We start from the raw sequence: 24938 nt of genomic DNA, 5'->3' as shown, positions 1-24938 counted from the left end.
TCTATAATGTCCTCGGCCCCCGGTAATAAAAACATGAACCCCCCCATAGACACACCGAAAAAAAATGAAATAACATGAAGTAACGCCTATGTACAGCCCGCTGCAGGTAGAGGGTATCTAGAAGACACGAGGGGCCTGGTGGGAATAAAGAGGTGGTGTACAAGAATCACAGGGTTTTTAAAAGGGTGTAGAGGTATTAGGGAAATTAGGAAGGGAGAGAAAGAGAAAAAAGGGATATAGTGCAAGATAAAGCAAAGCGATCATTTCCGGAATGTCAGCTTTCGGCCGATGTTGCGAATTGTTTTGATGTGACTATCGTCGAGTAAGTTTCTTTGCCTTGGTAATATGTGAGCAGACCTCATCCATACCTGTCATCCTGGTCATTCTTGCCAGCTTGAATCGTAGTCACGGTGTGACCAGAAGTCATCGGCCTCTCGGGTGGAGGGGGATTAACGAATCGACGCGATGCCTAATCATTATGTGTTAGCATTCGGAAACTTTCACAGTGACACGATGAGGAAAAAATACGAACCTCCCAGCGAGAATCCACATCCACCTCACTAGCGGATCGCGAGTCATGGATGGTGGGATCTGAATAATTTACGGCGTGGTCTGAACCCAGTGAGGTGGACCTAGCCAATGGGGAGGCATTCGACTGCATGGATTTGCGTGAGCGTGACTCTGAGTAATCGCTGTTAGAGTCATAACTGGCCAGGCTTAGGGATTGGCTACTGTTCGGGTTGATCAAGCTGGATGTATTTGGCAGGAGTTGAGACGACGATGCAAGCTCACGGTAACGCTTCTGTTGCTGCCTCGAGGGTCGGTGGTGGGAAAACTTGTTACCAAGAATGGCAGGGGCGTGCGAGATAAGGGCTTTGATCACGTCTTTCTTGAGGCGCAGGGCAAGATCCAGGTTCGACCATGTCTTGTTGCCGTATTCAAGGACTGGAAGGCGGAAGACGAAATCATGGAGATCCTCCAGGTTGTGCTCTCCTTTGCCCTTGTAACTCATGCAGAGAACCACATCATTAACCTTCACATGTGCGAGGGTCATGAAGTTGGAGGCGCGGGAGATCATTTGAGACAGGTCATCGGTCGGCACTTTGGATTTGCCGTTCTTGCTGGGTCCTTTACCTATTCCAAACTTCTTGCGGCTCTCTTCGCCAGCACTGTGGCTAGACAGAGATCTTTCAGTGGGCTGTTTGGTCAACATGCGCAGACTATCCGCAGACTTCTTTTTGCTGAGACCGCCAGTCGTAGCGGGACGGCCCGTTTTGCGCGCGGTTTCTGATACACCCAGTCGGTTACTATCCTGGTGGAGTGGTGTCATCATAAGACCCTTCCGATGGCCTGAGCGATTACGCGATTTGGTCTCATCTGAAAGCGACAGTGTAGGCTGGAGTCGTAGTTCGATGGCACCCGGTCCCTTGGAGATGGCAAGACTGTCCATAGACGAGCTATCACCATCGATACTCGTTGAGCGTGTCAGTGGCGTACCGCTTGAGCCTTCATCGTCATCTTCCTCATCCGAGCCTTCGTCAAACACCTTCATGTTCTTGATCATAAAGGGCGAGAAGCCACCAGCCTCAAATGCGCTAGAGCCCACGTTGGGGAAGATATATTCGAAGACTTTCTGGCCTAGCTCACGTTCGAGCTGAATCTTAAGCGGGAACAATGAAACTTCGAAGTTGTCAAGCACGGGGATACCGGCGACAGCCTCCAGCATGTGCCATTTGATGCGCAGCATGAAATCGTCCAGGGTGCGTGTGCCGTCGAGGTAGGGTGCGATGATTTGAGGATAGATAGCGTCTGGAAGCAAGTTCAATCCGAATAGTCGCTCGATGGATACCAGGTTGTGGTTTGACCCATCAGTATTGTCGGTTCGTTCGTACGAAGCATTGCGCAGCTGGAACTCAATCAAGGGCTCAGAAGCCTCCTTCATCAGGTGCCACACGACCTCACTCGCAGATATGCTCCAACGCAGTACGCCATGGGCACCGGCTGCCCTGGATGAACTTGGCTCCATTCGCCGTTGGGAAGTTGTAATTGCCTTCATCATGAAGAAAAGCTCATCCTCGCACTGACACAAGTCGCGTTCGAGAGCCAGCCGATCTTCCCAGCCCTGTTTGTCTAGGAATTTGGCGTTGATCTGGAAGTACTCTTTGATTTCTTCCAATTGCCGAATGCGTGCTTGAAGCTTGAACACCATTTCCGGGGCACCACGGAGGTCACTGAAGTCGGAAGTGAGCATGATCCTCTCCAAGCGCTCATTCCGGACCTTTTCGAGTGGTTCACTATAGAGCATGAGATCTAGGACAATGATGTACATGGAATAGTACTCTGCAGAATCACAAATCGCGCGGAAATGAGGGAAGTCGACACTGATCGAGTCTATACGGTCTTCCTGGTCATCAGGATGAGGCCCTTGCTGACCCGTTGCCACCTCTTCATTATACTTGAGGCGGAGGTTGTTGAACTTGTCGTAACGCAGAGTAGCAGAAGTCTTTTGCACAATACGAGAGAATCCAAACGGATTCAACTCGAAATCGAACATGGCTTCCAAAGTCAACCACGGCGGCCACGCTGATCCGGGCGCATTTCCATATTTATTGCCAGCATAGAATTGCAAGTTCGCCATCAATTTCTTCTGAGTTGCAACGAAGAACTGGGCACCGTCCATTTCGAGGAAGAAACGGCGCTGTATCAATCCGCTAACGTCGTCCGCAACACGCGCTTTGTCCATAATTGACACGACCTTGAGTTCCATGCCTTTAGCGGCAACAAGCAAAACCGACTTCTGGTTCTTTTCGCTGAGAAGCTGAATTTGAGGCGCTATCAGACGCAAGTGGTAACTGTTCTGGGGAGTGAATTCCGGCACAATATTCTCGCTCGAATTGTCCGAATGGGAAGGCGAGGGGGAGTTCGAGTCTGATTGGGGATTCGAATCTGATGGGGGGTTCGAGTCTGGTGGCTCACTCTCTTCGACATTCACGAAGCGTTTAGCATCATTCAACAACTGTGAGATACGCTCTCCGACCTCCTCCTCATTTCCATCGTTGTAAGAGGTTTCGGTGTGCGTCTTAGACATCTTGGGCTGCTTACGCTTGTTCTTATCCTGCTCCTCCACAATATCAAGGATAAATTTGACAGCGCGGCGAGACATGTAGTAAACAAATCCACGACGTTGGCTCACTTGGTGACTGTATCGCAAGATGATGTTGCGGAGCGAATTGTTCCATTTGAGCTGCACGTTATGTATCATGAAACGATTGTTGAAATCACTGGAGAACTCATCATTGCCCGACGAGTAAAGTCCGTCCATGCCTGAAGAACGGCCATCGGTTGTGGACTCAGCATACCGACCTGTGTGTCCTGTTCGAGAAGAAGCAGTGCTGGGTGCAACATTTTTGCCAAGCGTGCTGCCATATGGTGTCCGTTCGTCGCGGGAGATGTGCCTCTCAAGACGATTGAGAGTTGTGGTCAAGAACTTGCGTCGTCTTGCCAGGGACTCGGACTGACGAAGGAATATCTCATGCTCAGCTTTCAGGTCTACATTGCTGTCCACCTCTCTCATGAGCTTGAGTTCCATTTCCCCAATTGTCCGCTCAAAGTCGCGAATTTGTGCCTCTACTGTTGCCAGGCGGTCTTTGACCAACTCGATCTGAACTCGGCGAGGATCATTGGTTTCAGACATAACACACTCGTGAGTCGGTTCATATCCAAAGGTACTGTAGCCCGTTTCGTCAGGTCCAATGTCGCCATGATCTGTGTTGCGGGTGTAGGTGAATCGTGGGGTAAAGGCTAAAGGCAATATCTGGGTACGAGGATTCGACTCCTGTGGGAGAATCCAGTCCGGCTCCACGAAATCATCCATGTCAACCCAGTCCAGGTTTTGATCAGGGATAGTGAACCGAGACAAGTCAACTGATGCAACAGGTTGCTGGAAGGAAGAGAGGATGTCGTCTCTGTTGCGCTCAACGTCTTCCGAGCTTGTGCCTTCAATGCTAGCTGACACGGCGCGGAAGTCTGCAGATTGCATATCAATTTGTGCTTGATTAATACGCATCGCGCTTGTCCTGGTCTGTTTTGAACGGCCACCGGCATGTGTTTTGATCTGCTCACGACGTTGATGAATATCAAGTTTCAAGCAATCAAGACGAACCTTCAGGCCCGTGGCCGTAACAACTCTCTCTGCGTAATCTTCACGGTCCTTGTGTTTGTAAATGTGGGCCACGAACAGAGGTGCGAGAAGAATCTTGTATTTGACAGTCGCCAAATGACGATTGAACTTCTTGCTCGTCTTTGTGACTCCTGGCCAAAGCGGCCCTTGGCGAACAGGAAGGGACATCACACCCGAGAAAAGAGACCACCAGTCAAAGAAGTGGGTGAAGAATCGTGGTGAGAGATGGATAGTGTTGTAGCTCGAAGACGGTTGAACATTGTCGACAGACCAGTTTCTATTTTGAGGTGCAATAATCGAGACGGAAAGGTGAATGTGGTCACTCCGGAAGCCACGATAAGCATCATAGTTAACACGCTCCGATGGCGTGACGAATTTAGGGTTCTTAAGAACGACCTCATAATGTGGTTTGAAAGAGAAGGACCTCGCATCATTCTCAACATCCCGCTCGAAGACGAGACCTGCTGCCCATTTGACATCGCCCGAAAGCTTCATGATGACCTTCTTGAAGTGGGCAGCGTTCTTTTGCTCGCTGGACGCAGAACTGTTGTCCAACTCCTCTGCAGTTGCCTCGTTTGCACAACGTGCTTCGGCGCTGTAGTCGGGAATAGCAAGCACGTATTCGCCACTCGTAACAGTCATGAATTCCATGGGATTGTCACCGGTGTTGAGATCCAATTTGACATCTCTGCGCCAGCACATGACAAAGCCGCTTCCAAAGCCGGTCACCACATATGGATCACGAGAGCCCTTGAGCCGTAGATGTACATCGCCATCTTCCTTCCAGAGAACTCTGATCCGGGAATGAAAGCTGAGTCGGATCTTATCCCAGAAGCCCACTCGCTCTGAAGGATCAATCTCAGGCTTGGTGAAACCCTCAATGATCTTCATCATATCTTGAATCACAGGCTGGTACGAGACACCCCATGAGATGCTAGTTGGCAAGCTTGTGTTTATCTCAATAACAGGGTCCGAATAAGTCTTAACTGGGGTGACAGAACGCCAGACAGGAATCTTGAACGCATCGCGGGGAGATCCGTCAGGCCCTTCAGATGCAGGAACGAGTTCCACTTCGACCTGTCTTGCGGACTCGTGATCACGCCATTCTTCTGCAATAACGAAGTTCGTCCGCAAAGACCAGCTAGGAAGTCTAGGAGACTGTCCTGGGCGCAGGGCTGGAATGTGCAAGAAGTCTAGAGGATAATCGCGTAAGTTGACGCGTGCTTCACCCATTTCCAGGTTGAAGCTCATTGGGATAAGCAAGCCATATTGCATAGACATGGGCATTCCCTTTCCGATTCGGTTCAAGTAACCCGGGAGCTCTTCAATAGCGAATGAGGGCTTGTCAATAACAAGATTGACATCACTGATTAGAGCTGACATCAGACCTGGTCTATTCGGAATGGCAAGAATGGTTTCAGTCTCCTTTACATCCGGGGGAGGTTCATCTGCACCAGAAAAGAGGTTTCGGACTTCTTTGATAGAAGTGCCCTGGAACATGAGAGCCGCATCGATCTTCTCTTTCCAGACTTGGGCATTGTACTGTTGAAGTCGACCCCAAGCGGCGTCGACGGAAATCTTTTGCTCTGATGAGAGACAGGTCGCGCCATCCGTGTTATAGCGGTATTTCCGACCTCTCCCACGTTCTTGTGCGCTAGATCTCGGTCGCTCATCGGCACTCCTGCTTCGCCTTGTATCTTGGCTGGTTCGCTCGCTACGCAATGTTCGATGGCTCGATTTGGCTCGTAATCGGGATGCGGCGCGCCGCTGGTCAGACTCCCTGACCTTCTGTGATTTCAAGTTGAAGGCGTCTTCCCGGGCCAGTCGTTGACTCTGTTCGACCAGGCCAACTCGATAAATGCAACCCAATTTCCACTCAAATCCATCGTCCTCCAGCTCGAAAAGCAACGCTTTGCTGCGGAGAGATATTCTAGGAACCTTCTTCGGGCCTTCGGGCTCTCTCTTGGAGCCAAACTTTTTGCACCCATTTCCGAAACGTTGATGCAGTTGTTTGAAGGCCTTGGAAGTGTTGATCAGGTTATCAAAAATGCGGTGCATCACCATATGATGAGGTACACCAATTCGAATGAAGTCTGTCCATATATCAATAGACTTTTCTTCAACTAGAGTGTTGCCATGCTTCATCTTCATCTTTCGGAAATCCACCCTGACATTGTTCATACTGCCAATTCTTGCCCAAACACCCTTGAGCTTAGGGGCCTCTGCATGGAAGCGAACAAGGCTGGCTTTAACATAAGGGGTAGAAAGACGTTGAGAAGCACCCGCAAGTCCGTAGACCTGAATCATTATTTGAGGATCATTTGGTAAGTTCGCCTTAAGCTGCACAACAGTTGCCTTCACGTCGTAAGTGACCAGCTCCTTCTTTGGCGACCATTGGTATGTCGGAGGTGGCGGTAGCGATATGCTTGCAGGTGTTCTGGGTTTGCTTTCAGTAAACTGTGAGTGCTTTTGCGGCAAAGGTGTGAGCACGTCTTGGATCACAGAAACGGCAACACCAACACAATAGAACCGATACAATGAGTACTGAAGGTATATACCCTTGAACATGGAGGTGACATGTAGCACCGGTCCCAGGCGATCACTATGGGTGCTCAGTGCAATTTCGAATCGAGGCAAAGAGAAGAATGGCTCGGGTTCGAGATAATCTTCTGATTCAATTACAAAGCCATCAAAACCACGCGCGTGGAGAGCCAGTCGACGGCCATCTGAAGCGCCACGTTGGGTGTGAGTGGCCTTTGGGGGCGAGGTTGGGGGAAATCGGAAAGGCGATTCATCGCCGATGGTGGAATGGCTAGGGGTACGTCGCCTCGTAATGCTTCCAACATTTTTCTCCGTTTTCTGAGCTTTATATTCCGCTGTCCAGGATTGCAGTTGGAGGGAGACACCACGAGATATATCAGAGACAGTGCTGTCCACACCAGCGATTTCCACACTGGACCCTGTGGCTTCAAACTGAAATTGGAGTAACCATGGGGGCACTCGTCTCAACACGCTTGCCTTTCGTTCATTTGCCGGCATTGGTACCCGCTTCTGGGATTCCATCTGGGTAATGAATTGCTGCAAAACTTCGCGGATTCCACGGTTGACCTCTCCATCAATCATGTGGACTGAACACTCGTTAAGACTTCCTGAGGCGATTACGCAGACCTCCGGGGTGGCATTCAGGTGGACCTTCAACTCCATATTCTCGTTTGTGAGCAAGTTGTGTTTGTTTCCTGCTGGAGTCTGGTAATAGAATTTGTGGGAGGCGACGCGGTAAATACACGATAGAGAATAGTGAGCACCGCCTTCAGATGAATGAGAGGATTCACTATCTAGTGAAATAGAGGAGATCGAGGAGATGATGAGGTTGTAATCATCGGGAGTACCAGACTCTTTCTCAATTGGAAGAACAAACCGAATCACAGGTTCGTGAACAGAAAGCTTGATAGTTGCTTTGGGGAGTAATCGAGAAATCAAGCGACGATTATCTTGCTTTTTCCCTCGAGGAGAGGAGGCTCGGTTTTGTGCCAACTTGAGAAGCCTCGAAACATGTTGCGGTTGGAGATCAACTGAGGGTGATGTGACGACCAAATTTGCGAACAAAACATTTGTGTTTCGCTCCTCGGCGTTCTCATCATCAAAGGTGCTTACCGTCTTCGAGGGCAGCGTAGTTTTAATAGTTGTCGTAGCCATGGGGATGTACAGAATGTTATCGGTCTCGCCCGATTCATCACCTAAGCTGACTGAAAGAGAGATAGCAGCAAGAAGAGCCTGGTGCGCAATATCATTCCGCTGGAAATACATGCGATGCTCCGGGCTCTTTGGGTCCATCCGGTGGAGATCAATTCCAAGCTCATGCGATACCACATTCAGATACACGGGGGTTTGTCCTGCGGACAGAGACTGAATACCCTTTGAGACACGGAAGAAGCTCATAGCGATCTGTATCTCCTGTATACCACGAAGTAATGAGCTTGCAAACTCTTTTGAGTCCGCCACAGTCTGTACAATGGAATCGTCTCTGCTTCCGGGATTGTCAAGTTCATCCACGAAATCAGCAAATGATATTCCGTCATCGGACTCGAGATTCGATGGCCCTTGTGCGGATTTCTTGACCGACTTAATGCGCTGCAGTATCGTTCGGACATCGTCGTACGGAATATGCATACGTCCAATTTTGATGGCTACCGAGGCGTCCCTGAGGCCATCTAAATCCTTGTGAAGAAGTCCATGGAGGTTTATGCCCACATTATCCAATATCTCGGTTGGCTCCCGACCGTCGACATTGAGTAAAACGTTTTGAGCATTCATAATCCATTCCGCTGGGCGTTGGTCTTGTGACATATCCTTCTTGCGACGAAATAGCTTGCCCCGTTCCACCATCTTACTCCGCGTGTCGACTGAAAGAGAAAGCGATCCCACCTGGATCTGGCCAGCGTTGACATAGTGGACGGTTGTGTTGATAGCAGTCAGGTCCACAAGAGCCAACCAATTGATCTTCCGGTGTAGCCGCTTCACATGATCCTTGATTCTTGTTAACGTCCTCCATGTTTTGCTCCTTCCATCAGACTCGGGCGTGGTGCAGTTTTCGGGCGGATTGGGAGGATTGAGAGTCTCGGGTGTGTCGCGGGGCGTTTCGCGTTTTCTTTGCCCCGGATTCGTCGAGTCCACGGTAATCTTCAATTCCGTCAACCGAATGCTGATCCATGTTGGCTGGGCAAATGACGAGGGATGTAACGCGAGCCCGATGCCGCGGATTTCAATGTGTATCCCTTCCCTCGGGGTGTATGCGATTCGACGCAACGAAAAGTAGCCGATCCGTTGAATGGAGATCCCCGTCGCGATCCGGACGATAGCGAAGATGAAAAAGGATAAGAGGTAGAGGAGGAGGAATCCCACGAGAATCGATGTCGGATTAAAGAGTGTCATCGCGGTTTGCGATCAGCAGGGGGCTGATCTCAGATAGGCAGTGTCGATTCGCACATTGAGGTTATTTCGATCGGGATTCAAGCTGTTGTTAGATCCGGGCCTCTCTACTGTCTGGTTGGAATCAGCGATTCCAGACTCCAGAACAGCAGCGACTTTATCCATCAAAGTCTCAGTGAGATAAGCACTGCAGGCTGATTCAAATAAAATGAGTGTAGGCGAATCATGCCGGGGGGAGAAACTCAAGGGTAAGGGAGAATGAGAGAGGGTGGGTTACCGGACAGGTCGGAGGAACCAGAGAAAAAGCGGAAACGCTAGTTATTTCTCTTTGCCAAAACCGGCTTATATTAATTGCTTTGTTCTTTTATATTATCTCTCCTATTAGACATATTCTAGTCTATTTACTCCGGAAGTACTGGAAGAGTACTAGAAGGTTCCTTCTATAGTTTCATGGTTGATCGACAGACCCAAATAATTTTCCCAAGGTTCAGGGGAGATCATCCCTGACTCTCCTATGTTGTATATCATTTTGTTACCATAGAATTTTCTCTCTTTTTCTCTTCTAGTTATACAGTTATTTGTCTTATAATAATTTACATTTTATCACGTGTCCTTTTTCAAATCGTACTTCCGACTTGACGCATGCAATGCTTATTGTCCGTGCGCAAAAGATACCATTGTCCAAACCTTGCATGGACCGTCACACAGCTAGACTTGGTCCTTAGACACCTCGGGGTTACTTGAGCTTAAATCCGGGACTGGTCGAGATTTCTCCAGTTCCTGGATCTTTTCGTCAAGAAGAGCAATCTCAGCCTCGACGCTAAGCAGCTTTTCACTCAACATCTCCCTGTATTCTTGGTCAGAGAGTGAGCGTAGTGGAATCCATTTAGAGTCGGCCATTCGCTGCATCAGAGGTTTTGATGTCTTGTGTGCATTTTCCATTTGCCAGGCGTCCACTCGGTTAAAGACGCTCTGGCCACAGTAACCCAGTAATGAGAAGATGATAGCTCCCGGAACCAGCCGGCCTCCTATTTGATTTGGTTAGACATACCACAAGATGTGCTTTCGACTTTCGATGGGGGGATACGGTACCCATCAACTTCGTTACACTTCCACCGGCAATGCCACCACATAAAGCGCTCGCATATGTACGCTCCTTCGGTGAGGCTTTATCTTGGTAATGGTGTTTAATGATGTTGCTCCGCAGCCCTGTTCCATTAAGGTTAGACATTCATGATATAAACATAGGGTGTATCCACATACACCAAAAGGCTGAGCCGCATGCAAACCAGTGGATGCCACATGACAATGAATGGATCATGGGATTGGGAGATCTGATGACTCCAGCAGCTCCACCATAAATCAGGCCGGCAGTTCCTTGGGAAATCAGCACTTCATCTTCAGAGACTCATTGTGTCTGTATCCAGACAATTTTGTGAGAGACAGATACTGACCGCTGATGGCTCCAACTTTGGCTGCAGACAGGAAAGCGTGGGACTGAAAGTCCTGCATATCTTTATTTTGGTTGCCCATCTTTTATTCAAACGGGGAGATACATGAGTTCAAGGGTCATGGAGTGGTAATTTACAATCATCGAAACATCCAAGCAACAATCCAAGTCAGAAAGAATATGGTCACGTGCCAGGTTGATGTCCCTGGATTATGTAATTATGTTCAGGCACCTCCAGGGCTGCACCCCCTGGAGCCATGGATGGATGGATTAGGGCATAAACAGGAAGGTCTAAAGAGTAAGATTCAAGTTTGTATAAAAACAATTGAGTGATGTACTTCTTTCTTATATTCTTATTATATAGCAACTAACTTGATTTAAATATGCTAGAGAGAAATGGCAAGTATGAAGATCCAAGATATATCCCCACATTACACATGTCCAGCAGATGATCGCCTGCAAGACAGCCAGCCCCACGATCTTTATTTTCCCCTCAAACTGTTGCTTTTCATTCCTACTGGCTCGAAACGCCTAGCCTCCACTTTTACAGGTGCAATATCCAAGAAACACCTATTGCTACACCAAAACGACGCCAAAAGGCTTATCTGTTAATGTCAAAGCTCGGATCTTTATTCAAGCTAGCTTGCAATGTTATTGCATTCTTGTTACACAATGATTTAGGAATTAGGCCGATGAAGCGTATGAACCCATCCACGGCTAGTCATACTTCCGGAATACCATATCTCTAGGTGTCTCCTTAGTCCTTAGTAGTGTAAGTACTAGATCAGCCCTTGGTCAGCGCTTTGATCAACTTGGGAAAGCGATTAGTACTAAGACCATCTATGGTACTATCAAATGTTTGTTCTTGACCGTTTATTACTATTTAAGAGTGGCACTCTCTTTATGGATCAATACTTATGGCAATCATTGCTATATGGCTCCAGGGCTACTAGGAGGGGAAGTGGGGGGGGGGGGGAGATCTATAAAGAGGTACTTGTGATATTGTTGATTCTTACAAGTAACCGAGACTAAGCAAACCAGCCCCTTCTGGAATGACAGAAGGTGAGCCAATGAGGTTGAAACAAACATAAAGTTGTATACTCTTTGTTGGTTTGGGGTATATTCCGTGATATATTTTTAGCCGAGTATGAAGAAGTCTATTGTACTCCGTACACAGATAAGATATGAACTCCAACTTCAAGTTTTTTTTTCTTTTCTGAAACAATCAAAACCATGAGTAGCCTGTTACTTTCACATTATTTATATATTTAAGTAAAATACAAATGAATTCGAAAATGGTCGTAGTTCAGGTATAGACCGATCTCGCGGCTCTGATTGGGCTAGCGTCATCACTAAAAATTTAGTAACCCGTCCGCTTCCATGCCGCAGCCGACTTCCCCTCTACCAACTTTTCCACTGTGTGTTTGCAGATATTAAACCTATCCTGCCTACTTGATCTAAATTTTGATTCTTGGCTTTCTAACCAGGTGCCTCTGTGATCTTTTGACTTTTCCTCCCACCCAACCCTACTCTCCGAGAAGCGCGCACAAATCCGTTGGCGCGTTTCCCCCAACTTCAAACCGCAATCATGGGTTCGTTCCAGACCTCTATTTCCCCCGATAGGACATCAACCTGTCGGCGAAAATATTCATGAGCGATTGCTGACATGATGGAAATTAGCTCCCAAAAACAAAGCCCAGAAGATGTCTATGAGCACCTTCTTGGCCGATGAAAGTGAGTGAGCGGAAAATTTGAATGGTTTGAGATCATTACTGACGGCTATAGGCCTCGGCTCTTGGGCTGATGAGATGGAGGATATGCCCCTTCCTTGTAAGTTGCAGCCCCGCTATGGAAATTGCGAAATTATACTAACGAAATTTATAGCCAGTATGTAGTGTGCCCAATTCCTAACATGCTTATCGTTGATCGAAGCCCTTACTTACACTATGGATAGCCCAGCCTTTGACATCTACCTTCAGCCGTCGCCCCGCGGGTGATATGGCATTTGGCTCCGGCTCCACCGGCGGTTACGGTATGATACCCCCCCTCCCCCGCGCCAGATACATAAAACAGACTGACAGATTGAATGATTAGAGCGCGAGCGTGGTGGATACGCCGTCCGGGAGCCTCTCGATCTCCCCACCCAGCCCCCCTACACTTGCCACGTTGGCAACCTTTCCTTCGAATCAACTGAGGCCGATATCTCCGAGCTTTTCTCTGCGTGCGGTGTGACGAGCGTCCGTCTTGTCGAGGACAAGTTGACAAAGGCCCCCAAGGGTTTCGGATATGTCGAGTTTGAGACCGTTGAGGGCCTGCAGAAGGCTCTGGATCTGTCTGGCTCGTCTCTCCAGGGACGTTCCATCCGTACCAGTGTTGCGGAGCCTCGTAAGTACTGAAGGTTCTTGGTTTTGTGAATATATCGACTGACCCGATACTTAGCCAAGGAGTCTCGCCTGGAAGGCAAGGATCTTGACTGGTCCCGACGTGGACCCCTCCCCGAGCTTCCCCAACGCCGTGCGCCTGAGCGCTCCAGCTTCGGACGTGGCATGGGTGGTGGCTCCGATGCGGGCAGCGACCACGGTGGCCGCCGCAGCAACTTCGAGTCCGACGGAAAGCCCCGTGACTTCAACAACTGGGAGCGCAAGGGACCCCTTTCGCCTTCTGCCGGTGGCCCGCCCCGCGAGGGTGGCCGGGAGCACAGCAACGATGGACCTGGTTCCAGCTTCCGCAGAACCGAGGCAGCATGGGGTGAGGGACGTTCCCAGGACGAGGGCTCACGCCCTCCCCGCCCCGAGCACGTTCGCCCAGAGCCTACACCTACTGCTGCCGATATGGACAACCAGTGGCGCGCGAGAATGCGCCCCGACGAAACCCCCAAGGAGCCCATCAGCCCCGCCTCTCCCTCTGCTACGCCTGCCGTTCCCGCTGCCCCTGCTGGTCGCCCCAAGCTGAACTTGACCAAGCGCACTGTCTCAGAGAACCCCACCCCCACCTCAGCCACCAGCGATTCCAAGGCTAGCCCCTTCGGTGCCGCTCGCCCCATTGATACCGCTACTCGCGAGCGTCAGGTCGAGGAGAAACGCCAGCTTGCTATCCGTCAAAAGCAAGAAGCTGCTGAAAAGGCCAAGGCCGAGAAGGCTGAGAAATTCGCCGAGAAGCAAAAGCAGCTCAAGGAGGCAGCCCCTCCCGTGGACCACAACGGCAAGGATGCCCTTGAGACCCCCAAGGGTGGTGGCAACTTCGAGGTCCTCCAACGGACCGGCGAGGATGGCGAGTTGACTGTTGAAAAAGAGACCGAGGAGACAGCTGCCGCTCCTGCCGAAACCAAGAAGCCGTCTGCTAACGGCTGGAGAGCCCCGGCCGCCGAGGCTGTTGCTGGCGGTGACGACGAGGGATGGAGCACAGTCAGCGTGAACAAGCGCAACAAGGGCCGTGGACAGACTGGTCGTGGATTCGCATAAACGTATCGATACCCCGAAGCAGCGGCCGTCTTTGCCCGAGGCTTGGATTTCCCGGTACGCAGGTGGGTTAATTCTGGACGAGGTTCATTCCGGTCTTGGTGTACTGCTCGGTCGAGTTACCTTGAGCGGTGCACTGGATAGGGTTGTCACTCATAATTACCACCTGCTCGGTCCATTCTTCGGCGCGGACGTAGATTGCTTTTTCTGATTGAGCTTTATTCTCCTTTCCACTTCTTACTCTTTTGCCTTTGGTTTCATGATCTCTTTTCCTTTTTCGTGGGCTAGATTTTTTTTCTCGACATACATCTAGTCCTCGCTTCGATGATCTGGCAGTCCGAAAAGTTTCATTTTATGTCTTGTTCGCTATCTAGCTATTATTCCCATGCGTGACTCAAAGTGATCTGCCCATGACCATTACAGCCGATGCGAAATGAATATTACATGTTCCATTTTATTTTTCCCCCCTTTTGCTGTTTCTCTCAATTTTCTCCTCTCTTCCGTTCGATTGACCACGGGTGGTCCTGTTTCTTTCTCGTTCCTGTCTGCCGTTGGGATATACGTTGGAGAGTTGATGTCTTGACACTCTTCTTTCTCCGTACTCGGCCATGCGAACAAGACGACTCTGCGAGAATAGTCATTACGAGCACCCCTCTCATGAGCACAACGTTGACGAAATCCATTCCTGTTCTTTGTTCCTTCGACTGCTTCTAATTCAATTCTTTGGGATCTTTGCATGGCAGAGTTGTCTCGATAGTCTTTGCTCCATTTCTGCGTACTAACCTAGTTTCCGCTTAGCATAGAATGAAATGCAGTCTTCACTGACTAGGATTTGTTTCTCTTAGAGTATCATGTAGATAGGCTATAAATATGTAACAATATCATTGTAGGTGCCCCTGCATATCTCTGACAAGGCTTCCAAGACACTAGTGTATCAGACCGAGGTCGATCGGTTGCCTTGAAGAAATGGGGTTAGATCAGATGAATAGTTTATAGTAATGTACGGAATACGAAGTACATCTAATTTTAGTATAAGTAATATCTGCAAGACATAAGAAAATAGTTCAGATTTGACCTGTAGATCAAGCAAGGGTATATAAATAGGATCCACTAGTCTGAAACGGGCAGAACGTGGAATATAAGAGGGTGCAGTTGTGGGAGACGTATATGTATGTACTTAGATAGTATGAGCTTTAAATCTTAGTATATAGTATGTACTATGTAGGCACTGTTTTATTGTTTTGAACACTATGTAGGTAAGTAAGTGTAGATCTATATATAAAATCAAAACATGGCCATTTTCAGGAGCCAAGAAATAAAAGTGGCCGGTATGGAATTAATTGAAACCCCTTCAAGGGTCCAAGGATCTTTCAGCCTTTCAATTTCTTTTCTAATTCCATCCTTTTTTTTTAATTCAGAGTATCTAGGTACTTATTAAATCCTTGCAAAGTACGGAGTACCCTAGTCTTATATTAAAAATTAAACCCCTCAAGAATCCCGGGGTAAGCCCCATGTTGTCATGTCGACCACCATCACCACGCTTGTCGCACCCATGAAAAGTGTATCAGAAAAACAATGTCCTATGTGTTGGGGAGAAGGAATTCTCCAAGATGGCTCTGGTGCCCACGATAGAATCCAGGAGTTGGAGGGGCAGGTGCATGCGTTGACAGCGCGCGCGTCGGCTACAGGTAAGCCTTTGCCCTCGACTCTGCAGACTATACAAGTGTCGCATGCGATTGCGCGTCTATGAGAAGACGAGAGAGTCTTTTGTTTCCCCTTCCCCTTTCAACCCAACCCTTAAACAAGAACTTGCTAACCCGATCGCAAACAGCCTCCAAACTCAGCGAGTACGAAGACGAAGTTCGACGTCTACGTTCCTCTCAGTCTCAAGGTTCCTACCACACACCGCGAAGCAGCTCCTCACTGGGCAGACCCCCCTCCCAAGTCGACCAGTCACCACGGCGCCCAACAACCTCAGACTCCCAGCCCCCAACATACCACAGCCGCCTCACAAACCTCGCCTCTCTCCTCCCCTACAGACGCGGCAGTGCAACCCCCGCAAGCGCACCTACAACATCCAACGGTCTCCCAACTACTCCAACCGCCCTGACAACTCCCATCCCACACATGTCTCCCGCGAACAGCGAGCACACCGCGGAACTACAGGATGCGCTTACGCGCGAACAGAGACTGCGCGAGGCTGCTGAGTCGCAGCTTTCGCAGGCGAGCACCGAGCTAGAAGAGTTGACTGTGCAGCTTTTCAGCCAGGCGAATGAGATGGTTGCGGAGGAGAGGAGGGCACGGGCGAAGCTTGAAGAGAGGGTTGCTGTGTTAGAGAAGAGGGATGTTGAGAAACGCAGTCGATTGGAGAGATTGGAGAAGGCTGTTGCGCGTGTGGAACGGCTGAGAGCTTTGGTTAATCATCAATGATGGGTTCAACTTTGCCCAGGTGGAAGGCTTTTGGTTAATATGCGGGTTGCCTGCTTGTTATGACTGGTACGATTGGATTATTTGATGATGGAAATGATTGGGCGTTGGGATTTGGGTTGGATTCCCTTATTCGGTGCATTGTATTTCTATAGTTTGGAGTCATATTTTGAATTGTAAGCTCGATCTATCACGGAGTCTCCGTACGGAGTATATATAAACATAAAACTAGTCCAAAAACTATCTTTCCGATCAAACCTTGCATGTCAATTAGGACATCCGATTAAACCAAATTGGAAATGTAGCCAATGACGTGCGTTGAGGTTGGACCTTCCCGTAGTTTAAAGTGGCTATGGGGACATTTCGTGTACCCACATTGTTCAACTTCCCTTTAATAGCACCCGGAAGCACTGGAAAAAGAAAACTAACATTCAACATTTTACTTACCTCTATACAACTTTCAAATAAATCATGTCTATCGGCGTCGCTATCATCGGCAGTGGTCTCTTTGCGCAAGAGCAGCACCTAGTATGACACCTCTCCAGTAATAACATTTTATATAGAATGTACTGGACTAACTAACCTTACAGCCTGCCGTCCAAGCTGCCTCAAACTTCGAACTCAAGGCCATCTATTCTCGGTCCTTGAAGTCAGCCCAAGACCTCGCCAGCGGCACCTCTGAAGTCGATCTCTATTCTGAAGACTCAGGCTCTGGCAAATCCTATACCGACCTACTGGCTCGCTCAGATATCGGGGCTGTGATCATTGCGTATGAGACCCCCGTTTTCTTACCACTCAAACAACAGGGCCAAACACTAACTCTCGACAGTCTTCCTATTCTGGTTCAGCCAGAGTTCATCAAGAAAGCACTTCTCGCTGGCAAGCACGTCTTGTCTGAGAAGCCCATTGCTAAGGATGTTGCCACTGCCCAGGAGCTTTTGAAATGGTACAAGAGTGAGATCGATACCAACAAGGTCTTCTGGGCCGTCGCCGAGAACTTCCGTTATATGACCAAGTTCCTCTTCGCGGCAGAGCAAGTCCAAAAGCTGGGCAAGGTCCAGAACTTCCGGGTGAACGTTCACAGCCTGATGGATGTGAAGAACAAGTACTTCCGTACGTTTAGTCCCGGTTGAAGCTTTACATGGATAATGTAACAGAAACTAACTATATCTGAACTAGACACCGCTTGGCGCAAGACTCCTGGCTACCAGGGTGGATTCCTTTTGGATGGTGGTGTGCATATGACTGCTGCGCTGCGCCTGATGCTAGGCCCCGCAGAGCGTCTTAGCATTCTGTCTGCGCAGTCGCAGCTGCAGCAATCGTTCCTGCCACCGGTTGATACAGTTGATGCTGTTGCCAAGACTGAATCTGGTGCTACGGGTGTTATCTCTTTGTCGTGGGGATCGTCGTTTGATGATCAGATTTTCGAGGTTGCTTGCGAGAAAGGTGTCGTCACCTTGAACTTTGATGATGTGATAGTTAATGGCGAGAAGCATCATGTTAAGTTTGATGGCAAGGGTGTTGAGCCAGAGGTGGCGGAGTTTGCAAACTCAATTCTGAGTGGAAAGCCGGATACCAGACAATCTCCCGAGGAAGCATTGGCGGATCTTGAGATCTTGGAGCAGATGTTGCGGAGTGGCGAGAAAGATGGCGAGAAGGTTCAGTTGCATCTGCAGTGATATTTGAATGCTATATATCGATTTTTGTGGAATCAATTGGCATAAATGACATGAATTAAGAATATATTGAACTACTAGTATGAATGCGTAGCATAAGAAAGATAGGATAGACCATGGTCTATAGTATAGAACATCTATAGATATTACCTATATGGGAATATTAGGGCTAGGGCTAGATCAGCCCTAGGCTGACATAAGTGGTCTGCTTTCGCTTAGTTCGCCCAAAGCGCACTAGTGTGGGTCTCCCACTCTGCTGCGGGAGAACCTGAGAGAGAAGTTTTCGAGATTGAACTCCGACCCGACAACTCTCGAACGCCCGGCGAGACCCAGCAATACCGACAAGGTCAGTCATCTAATGCGCATGATAATTCGATACAGTCACTAATTTTGATTCCAGATGGTCGCCGCTAAGCAGCACATCCCTATCGTGAAGAAGCGTATGTTCCCGATCACCTGTCCCATTCCTTTTGCCCGTGCCCTGGATACCATCGCGTTTCGATCGTCGACCAAATGAAACAAAGCAAACTCAGCGAGATGTACCAAACGAAGAGAACAACCATTGGAGGATTGCTGTGGGGAAAAAAAAAAAAAATCAACATCTGTCTTGGATCGAACGGCGACATTATCCGGGCTGTGGAGGAGAGGACACAAATTATTGACGATCGGAGGACTAACATGGACCGTTAGGCACGAACCGCTTCAACCGTCACCAGTCTGACCGGTTCATGCGCGTTGGCGCCTCGTGGCGCAAGCCCAAGGGAATTGATAACTGCGTTCGTCGCCGTTTCAAGGGCCAGATGGCCATGCCCTCCATCGGTTACGGTTCCAACAAGAAGACCCGTCACATGATGCCTTCCGGCCACAAGGCTTTCCTCGTCCACAACACCAAGGACGTTGAGCTCCTCCTCATGCACAACCGCACCTTCGCTGCTGAGTATGTTTTTTTGCCTATCGGAGCGGCCTTGAATGCTCTCAGTATGTGTTTCTGTTGCTAACAAGTTCTACAGGATCGGCCACGCCGTTTCTTCCCGCAAGCGTGTCGAGATCATCGAGAAGGCCAAGGCTCTCGGTGTTAAGGTCACTAACCCCAAGGGCCGTGTCACCACCGAGGCATAAATGGAATAAACCCAGTTTGTTTCCTTTTAGTTTGGATTGGTGTAGGTCGGGGTTTTTGTATGGCGATACTATCTCTCTGGCGATAACGAAATTTAAGGATTGTGCATGGCATGTCCGGCTCGGGCCTTGTCATAGTGCCGGGCGCTGTGAAGCGAGAGAATTGTTCTCTGAAATGACAACAAAGATTACAAAAAATCCCTTTGGTTTACCCAAGATATTTGGCAGATTGTAATCTGACCTGATGAATGTGCATGTAGTACATCTGGGCATGTCTGTCATGGTGTAGCCAAGCAAAATCGTAACCTTAAAAACAATGAACTAACGTTTCTGATATTGCCCTTATACGATCTACACAATCTAAGATGAAACCCCTTTATCCTATACAACATACAATATACGGAGTCTTAAGTGTATGATTCTAATTGTATGCGTTTCAGATCGGACCCACCAGTGGTGACGTACGCAAAATGTCCTGGACTTCCGACATTGCACAGCACAAAAGACAAACAGGGATCGAGAATTCAGTTTGCCAATGTCTCAGTCGCTTAATCTGTACCATAGCTCTGGTTGGATATCTATAATATAGCCCGGAACTTGTTAGCCCCCACGCGCCCATCGCTTATGAACTTGGAGACCCCCTCCTGAAGATCCTCCCAACTTCCTGTTTTGTATATAGGTCTTCATCTGGCTATGAAGATCGACTAAAATCCTTTCAAATCTATTAATGACCCCCTTCGATTCTCCTCCTCTCTACCTCTAGAGTCCCACCCTCTCCCATCATGCCCTCAGTCCCACTCCGATATGGTCGCTGGGTATCCATTCTTGGCCCAGTACTCCTAATCCTCTTGATCCTTCATTTAATCCACGCGGATTTCGATTCAAAGACCACGCAGGACGTGATCGAGCCCGCCGCCGGGCTAACAATCGAAACCCAAAACAATACCACCCCACAAACCGACCATGTACCACCATCCTGTCCAACAGACACAGGAATGGATGATGTACTCGTAGTGATGAAAACCGGCATCACAGAAGCGCAACACAAAGTCCCCGTACACCTAAGAACAACCCTCCGCTGCATCCCGCACAAGATAATCGTCTCCGACTTCGAAGAAGACATAGCCGGTACACGCACATACGACGTCTTCCTCAACGTCTCCGAAACGCTCAAACAAACCAACAGCGATTTCGCCCTGTACAACCGCGCCCGTCAAGGCGGCCGCACAGCCCTAACGGACGAAGACCACACGAAAGTCCAAAACAGTGTGTTCGGCATGACCGACAATCCAGGGTGGAAACTGGATAAGTGGAAATTCCTCCCGATGATCCATACAGCGCGATACCAGAAGCCAGATGCTAAGTGGTTCGTGTTCCTGGAAGCAGACACGTATCCGATGTGGCCTAATTTACTCGGGTGGCTGGCGCATTTCAATCATGAGGATATGCTGTATTTGGGAAATCAGATGCAGATCGGGCCGAGTTTGTTTGCGCATGGGGGGTCTGGATTTGTGCTTTCGCATGCTGCGATCCATGCTCTGGCGGATTTTCATAAATTGCATGTTGAGGAGTGGGATCAGATTACGGATCAGGAATGGGCGGGTGATTGTGTGCTTGGAAGGGCACTTTCGGCGGCTGGGATTGAGCTTACTTGGTCTTGGCCGCAGGTTACTACTCAGTCGGTTTGGGAGCAGGATATGTTGCATGCGGCGTTTGATAAGAATCCTTGGTGTTTTGCTCCTTCGACCTTCCACCATATGACGCCGGCGGATGTGGATCGGTTCTGGGAATTCGAACAGCAGTGGTTTGCTGATGTGAGTTGTTTTCCTTTCATCTTTTTTTTCTGGAGTTCATTCGGATATTGGGATATTCGTCTCCATGCTGTATGCTGTATGTGGATATGTCACTAACAACCTTCTAGACAAACTCAAATGTCCTCACTTACAGTGACATCTTCCGTAACCTTATCCGTCCAACTCTCGCATCACACCTGGATAACTGGGATAACTTAGCGAGCGCAGGTGACGATAAAGAAGATTACAAGGGTCCGAAGACGCCTACATCCTTTGCTGCCTGCGCGGAATATTGCGCCGCAGATCCACAGTGCATTCAGTACCGCCTGACAGCCGACTTGCGCTGCACAACGTCCGACGCGGTGCTGCGCGGGAAGCCCGAGCCAGGCACACAATCAGGGACGATGCTGTGGCGGGTTGATGCTGCATTAGAGCAGATGGAGAAGTGTGAGAAGGTGACATGGGTGACCGGCTAGATTTCCTGGATGGATTTCGAGTTGTCTGTTTTATACATAGTTGGGATATACTTGGCGTTGAGCGCTGAGCGTTATGTTTTGGTCTGATTCGGTTTGCATTATGTTGAAAGATATCGGCATTTATAGCGTTGGCCGAAATGGTGTATTTAAATATACACTGGCTGTATATTGGAAAGTGGATGGTGTGCTGTATGGAATCTTGGGGCTTGTCATGTCCAGTCTGGGCTGTGTAAGGAACAATTTACGCAGCACCAAGCGAACATATCTTTTCGTGGGGAAATTGGCTACTCTTTAGAGAAATGATGCCTCCGTCTCTTCCTATTCGAGGTTAGTATGAACAAGGTTGTTTCTTTGTTCGTGCCGGAGCTTGATATATATTAAATGAAATGGCTAGCGAGCCATACAGTATAGTATCTACATGATCTCTAGCAGAGTATCGATCTAGAAGTTCAAACACATGGGATTTGGACTACGATTCGGATCTCTGATACAAAGTACATACATGGACTCCATGTTTCCAAGTGGTATGCTATGCAAAAGAATTTTGATAGATTGCACATATCTCTATATCTCTATAAGACTTCTAAAAGTAGCAAATCTATACGCCAGAGAAGACCAAAAATCAATGTATCGACATGTCATGGAAGACCAAGACGCTATGCTCGTGAACTTTTCATGCCAAGTCAGCAGAGTGGTATCATGAAGATAAAGACAAAGGGATCCCTGGAGATAGGATAAGATAGAAGATATTTTCAAGAAAGGAACCCCTAAAGGACAACATCATTAGTTCGTAGCCGCAGCTGCCTCTGTGACTTCACAAGAAGACCCGTTCATCTTCGCAGCAGCATCAGAGATATTGACGAGACCAACGCCTTCTACAAGCACTGTGCCAGTCTTTGAATCTGCAGCATAGTCATCATCACCCAAGCCAGCCGGAACAGTTCCATGGCCAATGACGATTTCCTCGCCTTCAGCAGCAGGAACCCAGTCCGGACACTTGTGAGGACCCTCCATGCCCGCAGGGGGCAAGCCCCAGCGAGGCATGGGGCTGCGGTAAGACCAATCGCCATCTTTATCGGCATACGCAACAGCATGCAAGAAGATACCCAGCTCATGGGGGCCCGGGTCAGAGTACAGCTCTGTGCCGCAGACTTCACAGTAGTTGCCGGACAGACGTTCACCCTTGCGCTTTTCGTAGTCTTCAGCTGCGGCCATCTGTTCGCGATGCATGATCTCGTTGACAAGTACTGGATCGGTGTTCGGCGGGACATTCGGTGCGGCGGTCAGGTGAGTGCGGTACGAAACCGTGTCAGGGATCTCGGTCTTACCCATGAGAGACAACCGCGCGACGATCTCTTCATCACGCTCTGCGGTCACCTCTGCTTTTCCAAGCTCAGGCCCAAACACACGGCGGTTGGAGTAGATAGGGTCGTTGGTGATTGGGTGGCCCAAGAACTGGAGGTGGACACGGATTTGGTGGGTACGGCCTGTCAGAGGGAAACAGTGCACAATACTGTAGCCCTCGCTCTCATTGGCAAAAATGGCGGGTGGGGTAGCGGGACGTTCGTCGTCGCTAGATGACTCGGTCTCCTTTGCTGCCTCGGGAGGGTAGTAAGCCAGGCGACGGAACTTGGTTGTTGCTTCTTTGCCAGTCGCGCGCACACGGTTGAGACCCAGCTTCGGGCTAACCTGCATGATCGGCTGGTCACAGACCACCACGCCATCTGGGAACTTGCCCTTCACGCGCGCGACATACTCTTTCTGTACAGTGCGGGCCTTGAGCGCAGTAGCCATTTTCTCGGCGCCCTGGGGGTGCTTTCCGATGAACATAATTCCGGATGTCAATCGATCAAGTCGGTTGCAGGGGCGAGGTAACCATTCGGAGCTGCGCTCGGAGCGCAGGATTTCGACGACGGTATTGAAGTGGTATCGGCCCGCAGCGTGCACTGGTACACCAGCAGGTTTATCAATAACCATAAGGTCGTCGTCTTCATAGATAATTCCAACGGGAAGGCTCGTAACGGGGGGTTCGTGACGGTGGAGGGTGTGTGAGATAACCTGGCCGTTCTTAAGCGTCGTCTCAGGGCCGGCTGTCACACCGTTAACCTGCACAAGGCCATCCTCCAGGGCTTTTCTCTGGTAATTGTCAGTTTGCGACTCTCTAACATGTGGAGATCCACGTATTTCACGCATTCACGTACATAGTATTCTGGCTTCCGATCCCGAAACTCGGAAGTGAAGATCTCGACCAGCTGGCGACCACGCCATCTCTCCTTGCAATTGGTGTTATAGGTGTAATGGTATGGTGTGACGCGACGAAACCCACCATCCAAATAGTAAGGTGCAGGCCATGGATCGCAAGGGGTCACGAGTACATCGGGAGTCTTTTCAACGGGGTTCGAGGGGGTAACTTGATCAACGGTGGTGAGGGCCATGGTGGGAAGTTTGAGTTTGCCTTGCCGAAGCAAATAGGCCGTTATACGAGGAGAGGGAGCCAGATAGGCGATTGTGAGACTCGTAGAGTGGAATTGAGACTTGGAGAAACAAAAAAAATATAAGAAAAGTTAAGATAATGGAAGTTTGCCCCACACGAACAAATCAGGCACTGAAATTTATTTATTTTATTTTTTTTCCCCCCAAAATTGCCCCTCTAGATTTCCTTTTTGGGTTAGCATTGCCTTTTAGGGCTTAGCGCCTAGTCCTGATATCTAGGTCTTCGCTCTTCCTCTCATTTTCCAACTGGAGCGCTCTAGCATATTGTTATCTTCGGGTTCTTCATCTCATATTGCATATTGTAGGTGCTTAGCAATGCTATGGGAACATTAGCTGATGGCGAAATATGCATAGTCTGACTTATCTCTAGCTGATGCTGCACGAGTGCTTGGTTTTACTTATGGTCCGGCAACTACCTAGGTACCTCACAAAACAAGACCATGTGTGTTTTTACGGTGACATTGAATAATTATCTAGCTACTGTAGGTCTCTAGGGCATGTTTTAAGGCTGGAGTGGTCTATAGCTTAAAATTACAGGAGCTGGCCTGGATCTACACTTCTAGTCTATTGGGTCAAGGATAGAAGATTTAACCAAAAAAGGCCGGTCTATGTCATTCACTCTTTGTCATTTCATGTGCTTATGTATTCTTCCAAAATCAGCTTCCTAAAGTCTCCGCGTAAATCAAATCTACACTGATGTGCACTAGTTCTGTGGATCCCCTATCGACCAATCAGTGAACTATCGTGAACCCCTGTCATCGGCTCGTATTTTTGCCCGCTTCACTGTCTTATGTGTCCGAAGGAGAGTTGACCCGATGTGAAAAAAAATGTATCCGATCATGCTGAACAACAGATCAATTATCAATACATCATTAATCAGAATCATCAACAACAATGGGCTCTTCCAGTATAACTATCCCGTTCCTCCTGGGGGTAGAAA

General features: G+C 48.9%; 7 protein-coding genes across 7 annotated transcripts; 4 read left to right on the top strand and 3 right to left on the bottom strand.

Annotated features, from left to right (window-relative positions):
- Nucleotides 1-260: 260 nt before the first annotated feature.
- On the bottom strand, nucleotides 261-9112 carry PGRI_017380 (FMP27 family protein; the record flags this gene model as incomplete). The annotated part of the gene is made up of 3 exons (XM_040789451.1): nucleotides 261-312; nucleotides 369-469; nucleotides 533-9112. 3 exons carry the CDS (start codon nucleotides 9110-9112, stop codon nucleotides 261-263), a joined length of 8733 nt encoding a protein of 2910 aa, XP_040646404.1.
- Nucleotides 9113-9817: 705 nt separating this feature from the next.
- PGRI_017370 (uncharacterized protein) lies at nucleotides 9818-10642 on the bottom strand (the record flags this gene model as incomplete). The annotated part of the gene is made up of 4 exons (XM_040789450.1): nucleotides 9818-10137; nucleotides 10202-10318; nucleotides 10373-10507; nucleotides 10564-10642. 4 exons carry the CDS (start codon nucleotides 10640-10642, stop codon nucleotides 9818-9820), a joined length of 651 nt encoding a protein of 216 aa, XP_040646403.1.
- Nucleotides 10643-12147: 1505 nt separating this feature from the next.
- PGRI_017360 (translation initiation factor 4B) lies at nucleotides 12148-14020 on the top strand (the record flags this gene model as incomplete). Its single annotated transcript, XM_040789449.1, has 7 exons — nucleotides 12148-12151; nucleotides 12240-12293; nucleotides 12345-12389; nucleotides 12444-12446; nucleotides 12514-12591; nucleotides 12654-12944; nucleotides 12999-14020. 7 exons carry the CDS (start codon nucleotides 12148-12150, stop codon nucleotides 14018-14020), a joined length of 1497 nt encoding a protein of 498 aa, XP_040646402.1.
- Nucleotides 14021-15569: 1549 nt separating this feature from the next.
- PGRI_017350 (uncharacterized protein) lies at nucleotides 15570-16447 on the top strand (the record flags this gene model as incomplete). Its single annotated transcript, XM_040789448.1, has 2 exons — nucleotides 15570-15705; nucleotides 15849-16447. 2 exons carry the CDS (start codon nucleotides 15570-15572, stop codon nucleotides 16445-16447), a joined length of 735 nt encoding a protein of 244 aa, XP_040646401.1.
- A 468-nt stretch (nucleotides 16448-16915) lies between these two features.
- Nucleotides 16916-19239, top strand: PGRI_017340 (Ribosomal protein L32e; the record flags this gene model as incomplete). The annotated part of the gene is made up of 7 exons (XM_040789447.1): nucleotides 16916-16972; nucleotides 17035-17557; nucleotides 17624-18102; nucleotides 18359-18466; nucleotides 18521-18560; nucleotides 18811-19057; nucleotides 19131-19239. 7 exons carry the CDS (start codon nucleotides 16916-16918, stop codon nucleotides 19237-19239), a joined length of 1563 nt encoding a protein of 520 aa, XP_040646400.1.
- A 779-nt stretch (nucleotides 19240-20018) lies between these two features.
- PGRI_017330 (uncharacterized protein) lies at nucleotides 20019-21505 on the top strand (the record flags this gene model as incomplete). The annotated part of the gene is made up of 2 exons (XM_040789446.1): nucleotides 20019-21050; nucleotides 21158-21505. The coding sequence occupies 2 exons, from the start codon at nucleotides 20019-20021 to the stop codon at nucleotides 21503-21505; spliced, it is 1380 nt and encodes a 459-aa protein (XP_040646399.1).
- Nucleotides 21506-22288: 783 nt separating this feature from the next.
- PGRI_017320 (pseudouridine synthase family protein) lies at nucleotides 22289-23940 on the bottom strand (the record flags this gene model as incomplete). The annotated part of the gene is made up of 2 exons (XM_040789445.1): nucleotides 22289-23641; nucleotides 23707-23940. 2 exons carry the CDS (start codon nucleotides 23938-23940, stop codon nucleotides 22289-22291), a joined length of 1587 nt encoding a protein of 528 aa, XP_040646398.1.
- Between the last annotated feature and the right edge of the window lie 998 nt (nucleotides 23941-24938).

This window comes from Penicillium griseofulvum (genome assembly GCF_001561935.1).
Source record: "Penicillium griseofulvum strain PG3 chromosome Unknown contig_80, whole genome shotgun sequence".
In the NCBI taxonomy this organism is placed as follows: Eukaryota; Fungi; Ascomycota; class Eurotiomycetes; order Eurotiales; family Aspergillaceae; genus Penicillium; species Penicillium griseofulvum.
Note: the sequence above shows the minus strand (reverse complement) of the source record. Positions and strands in the feature narration are given on the sequence as shown.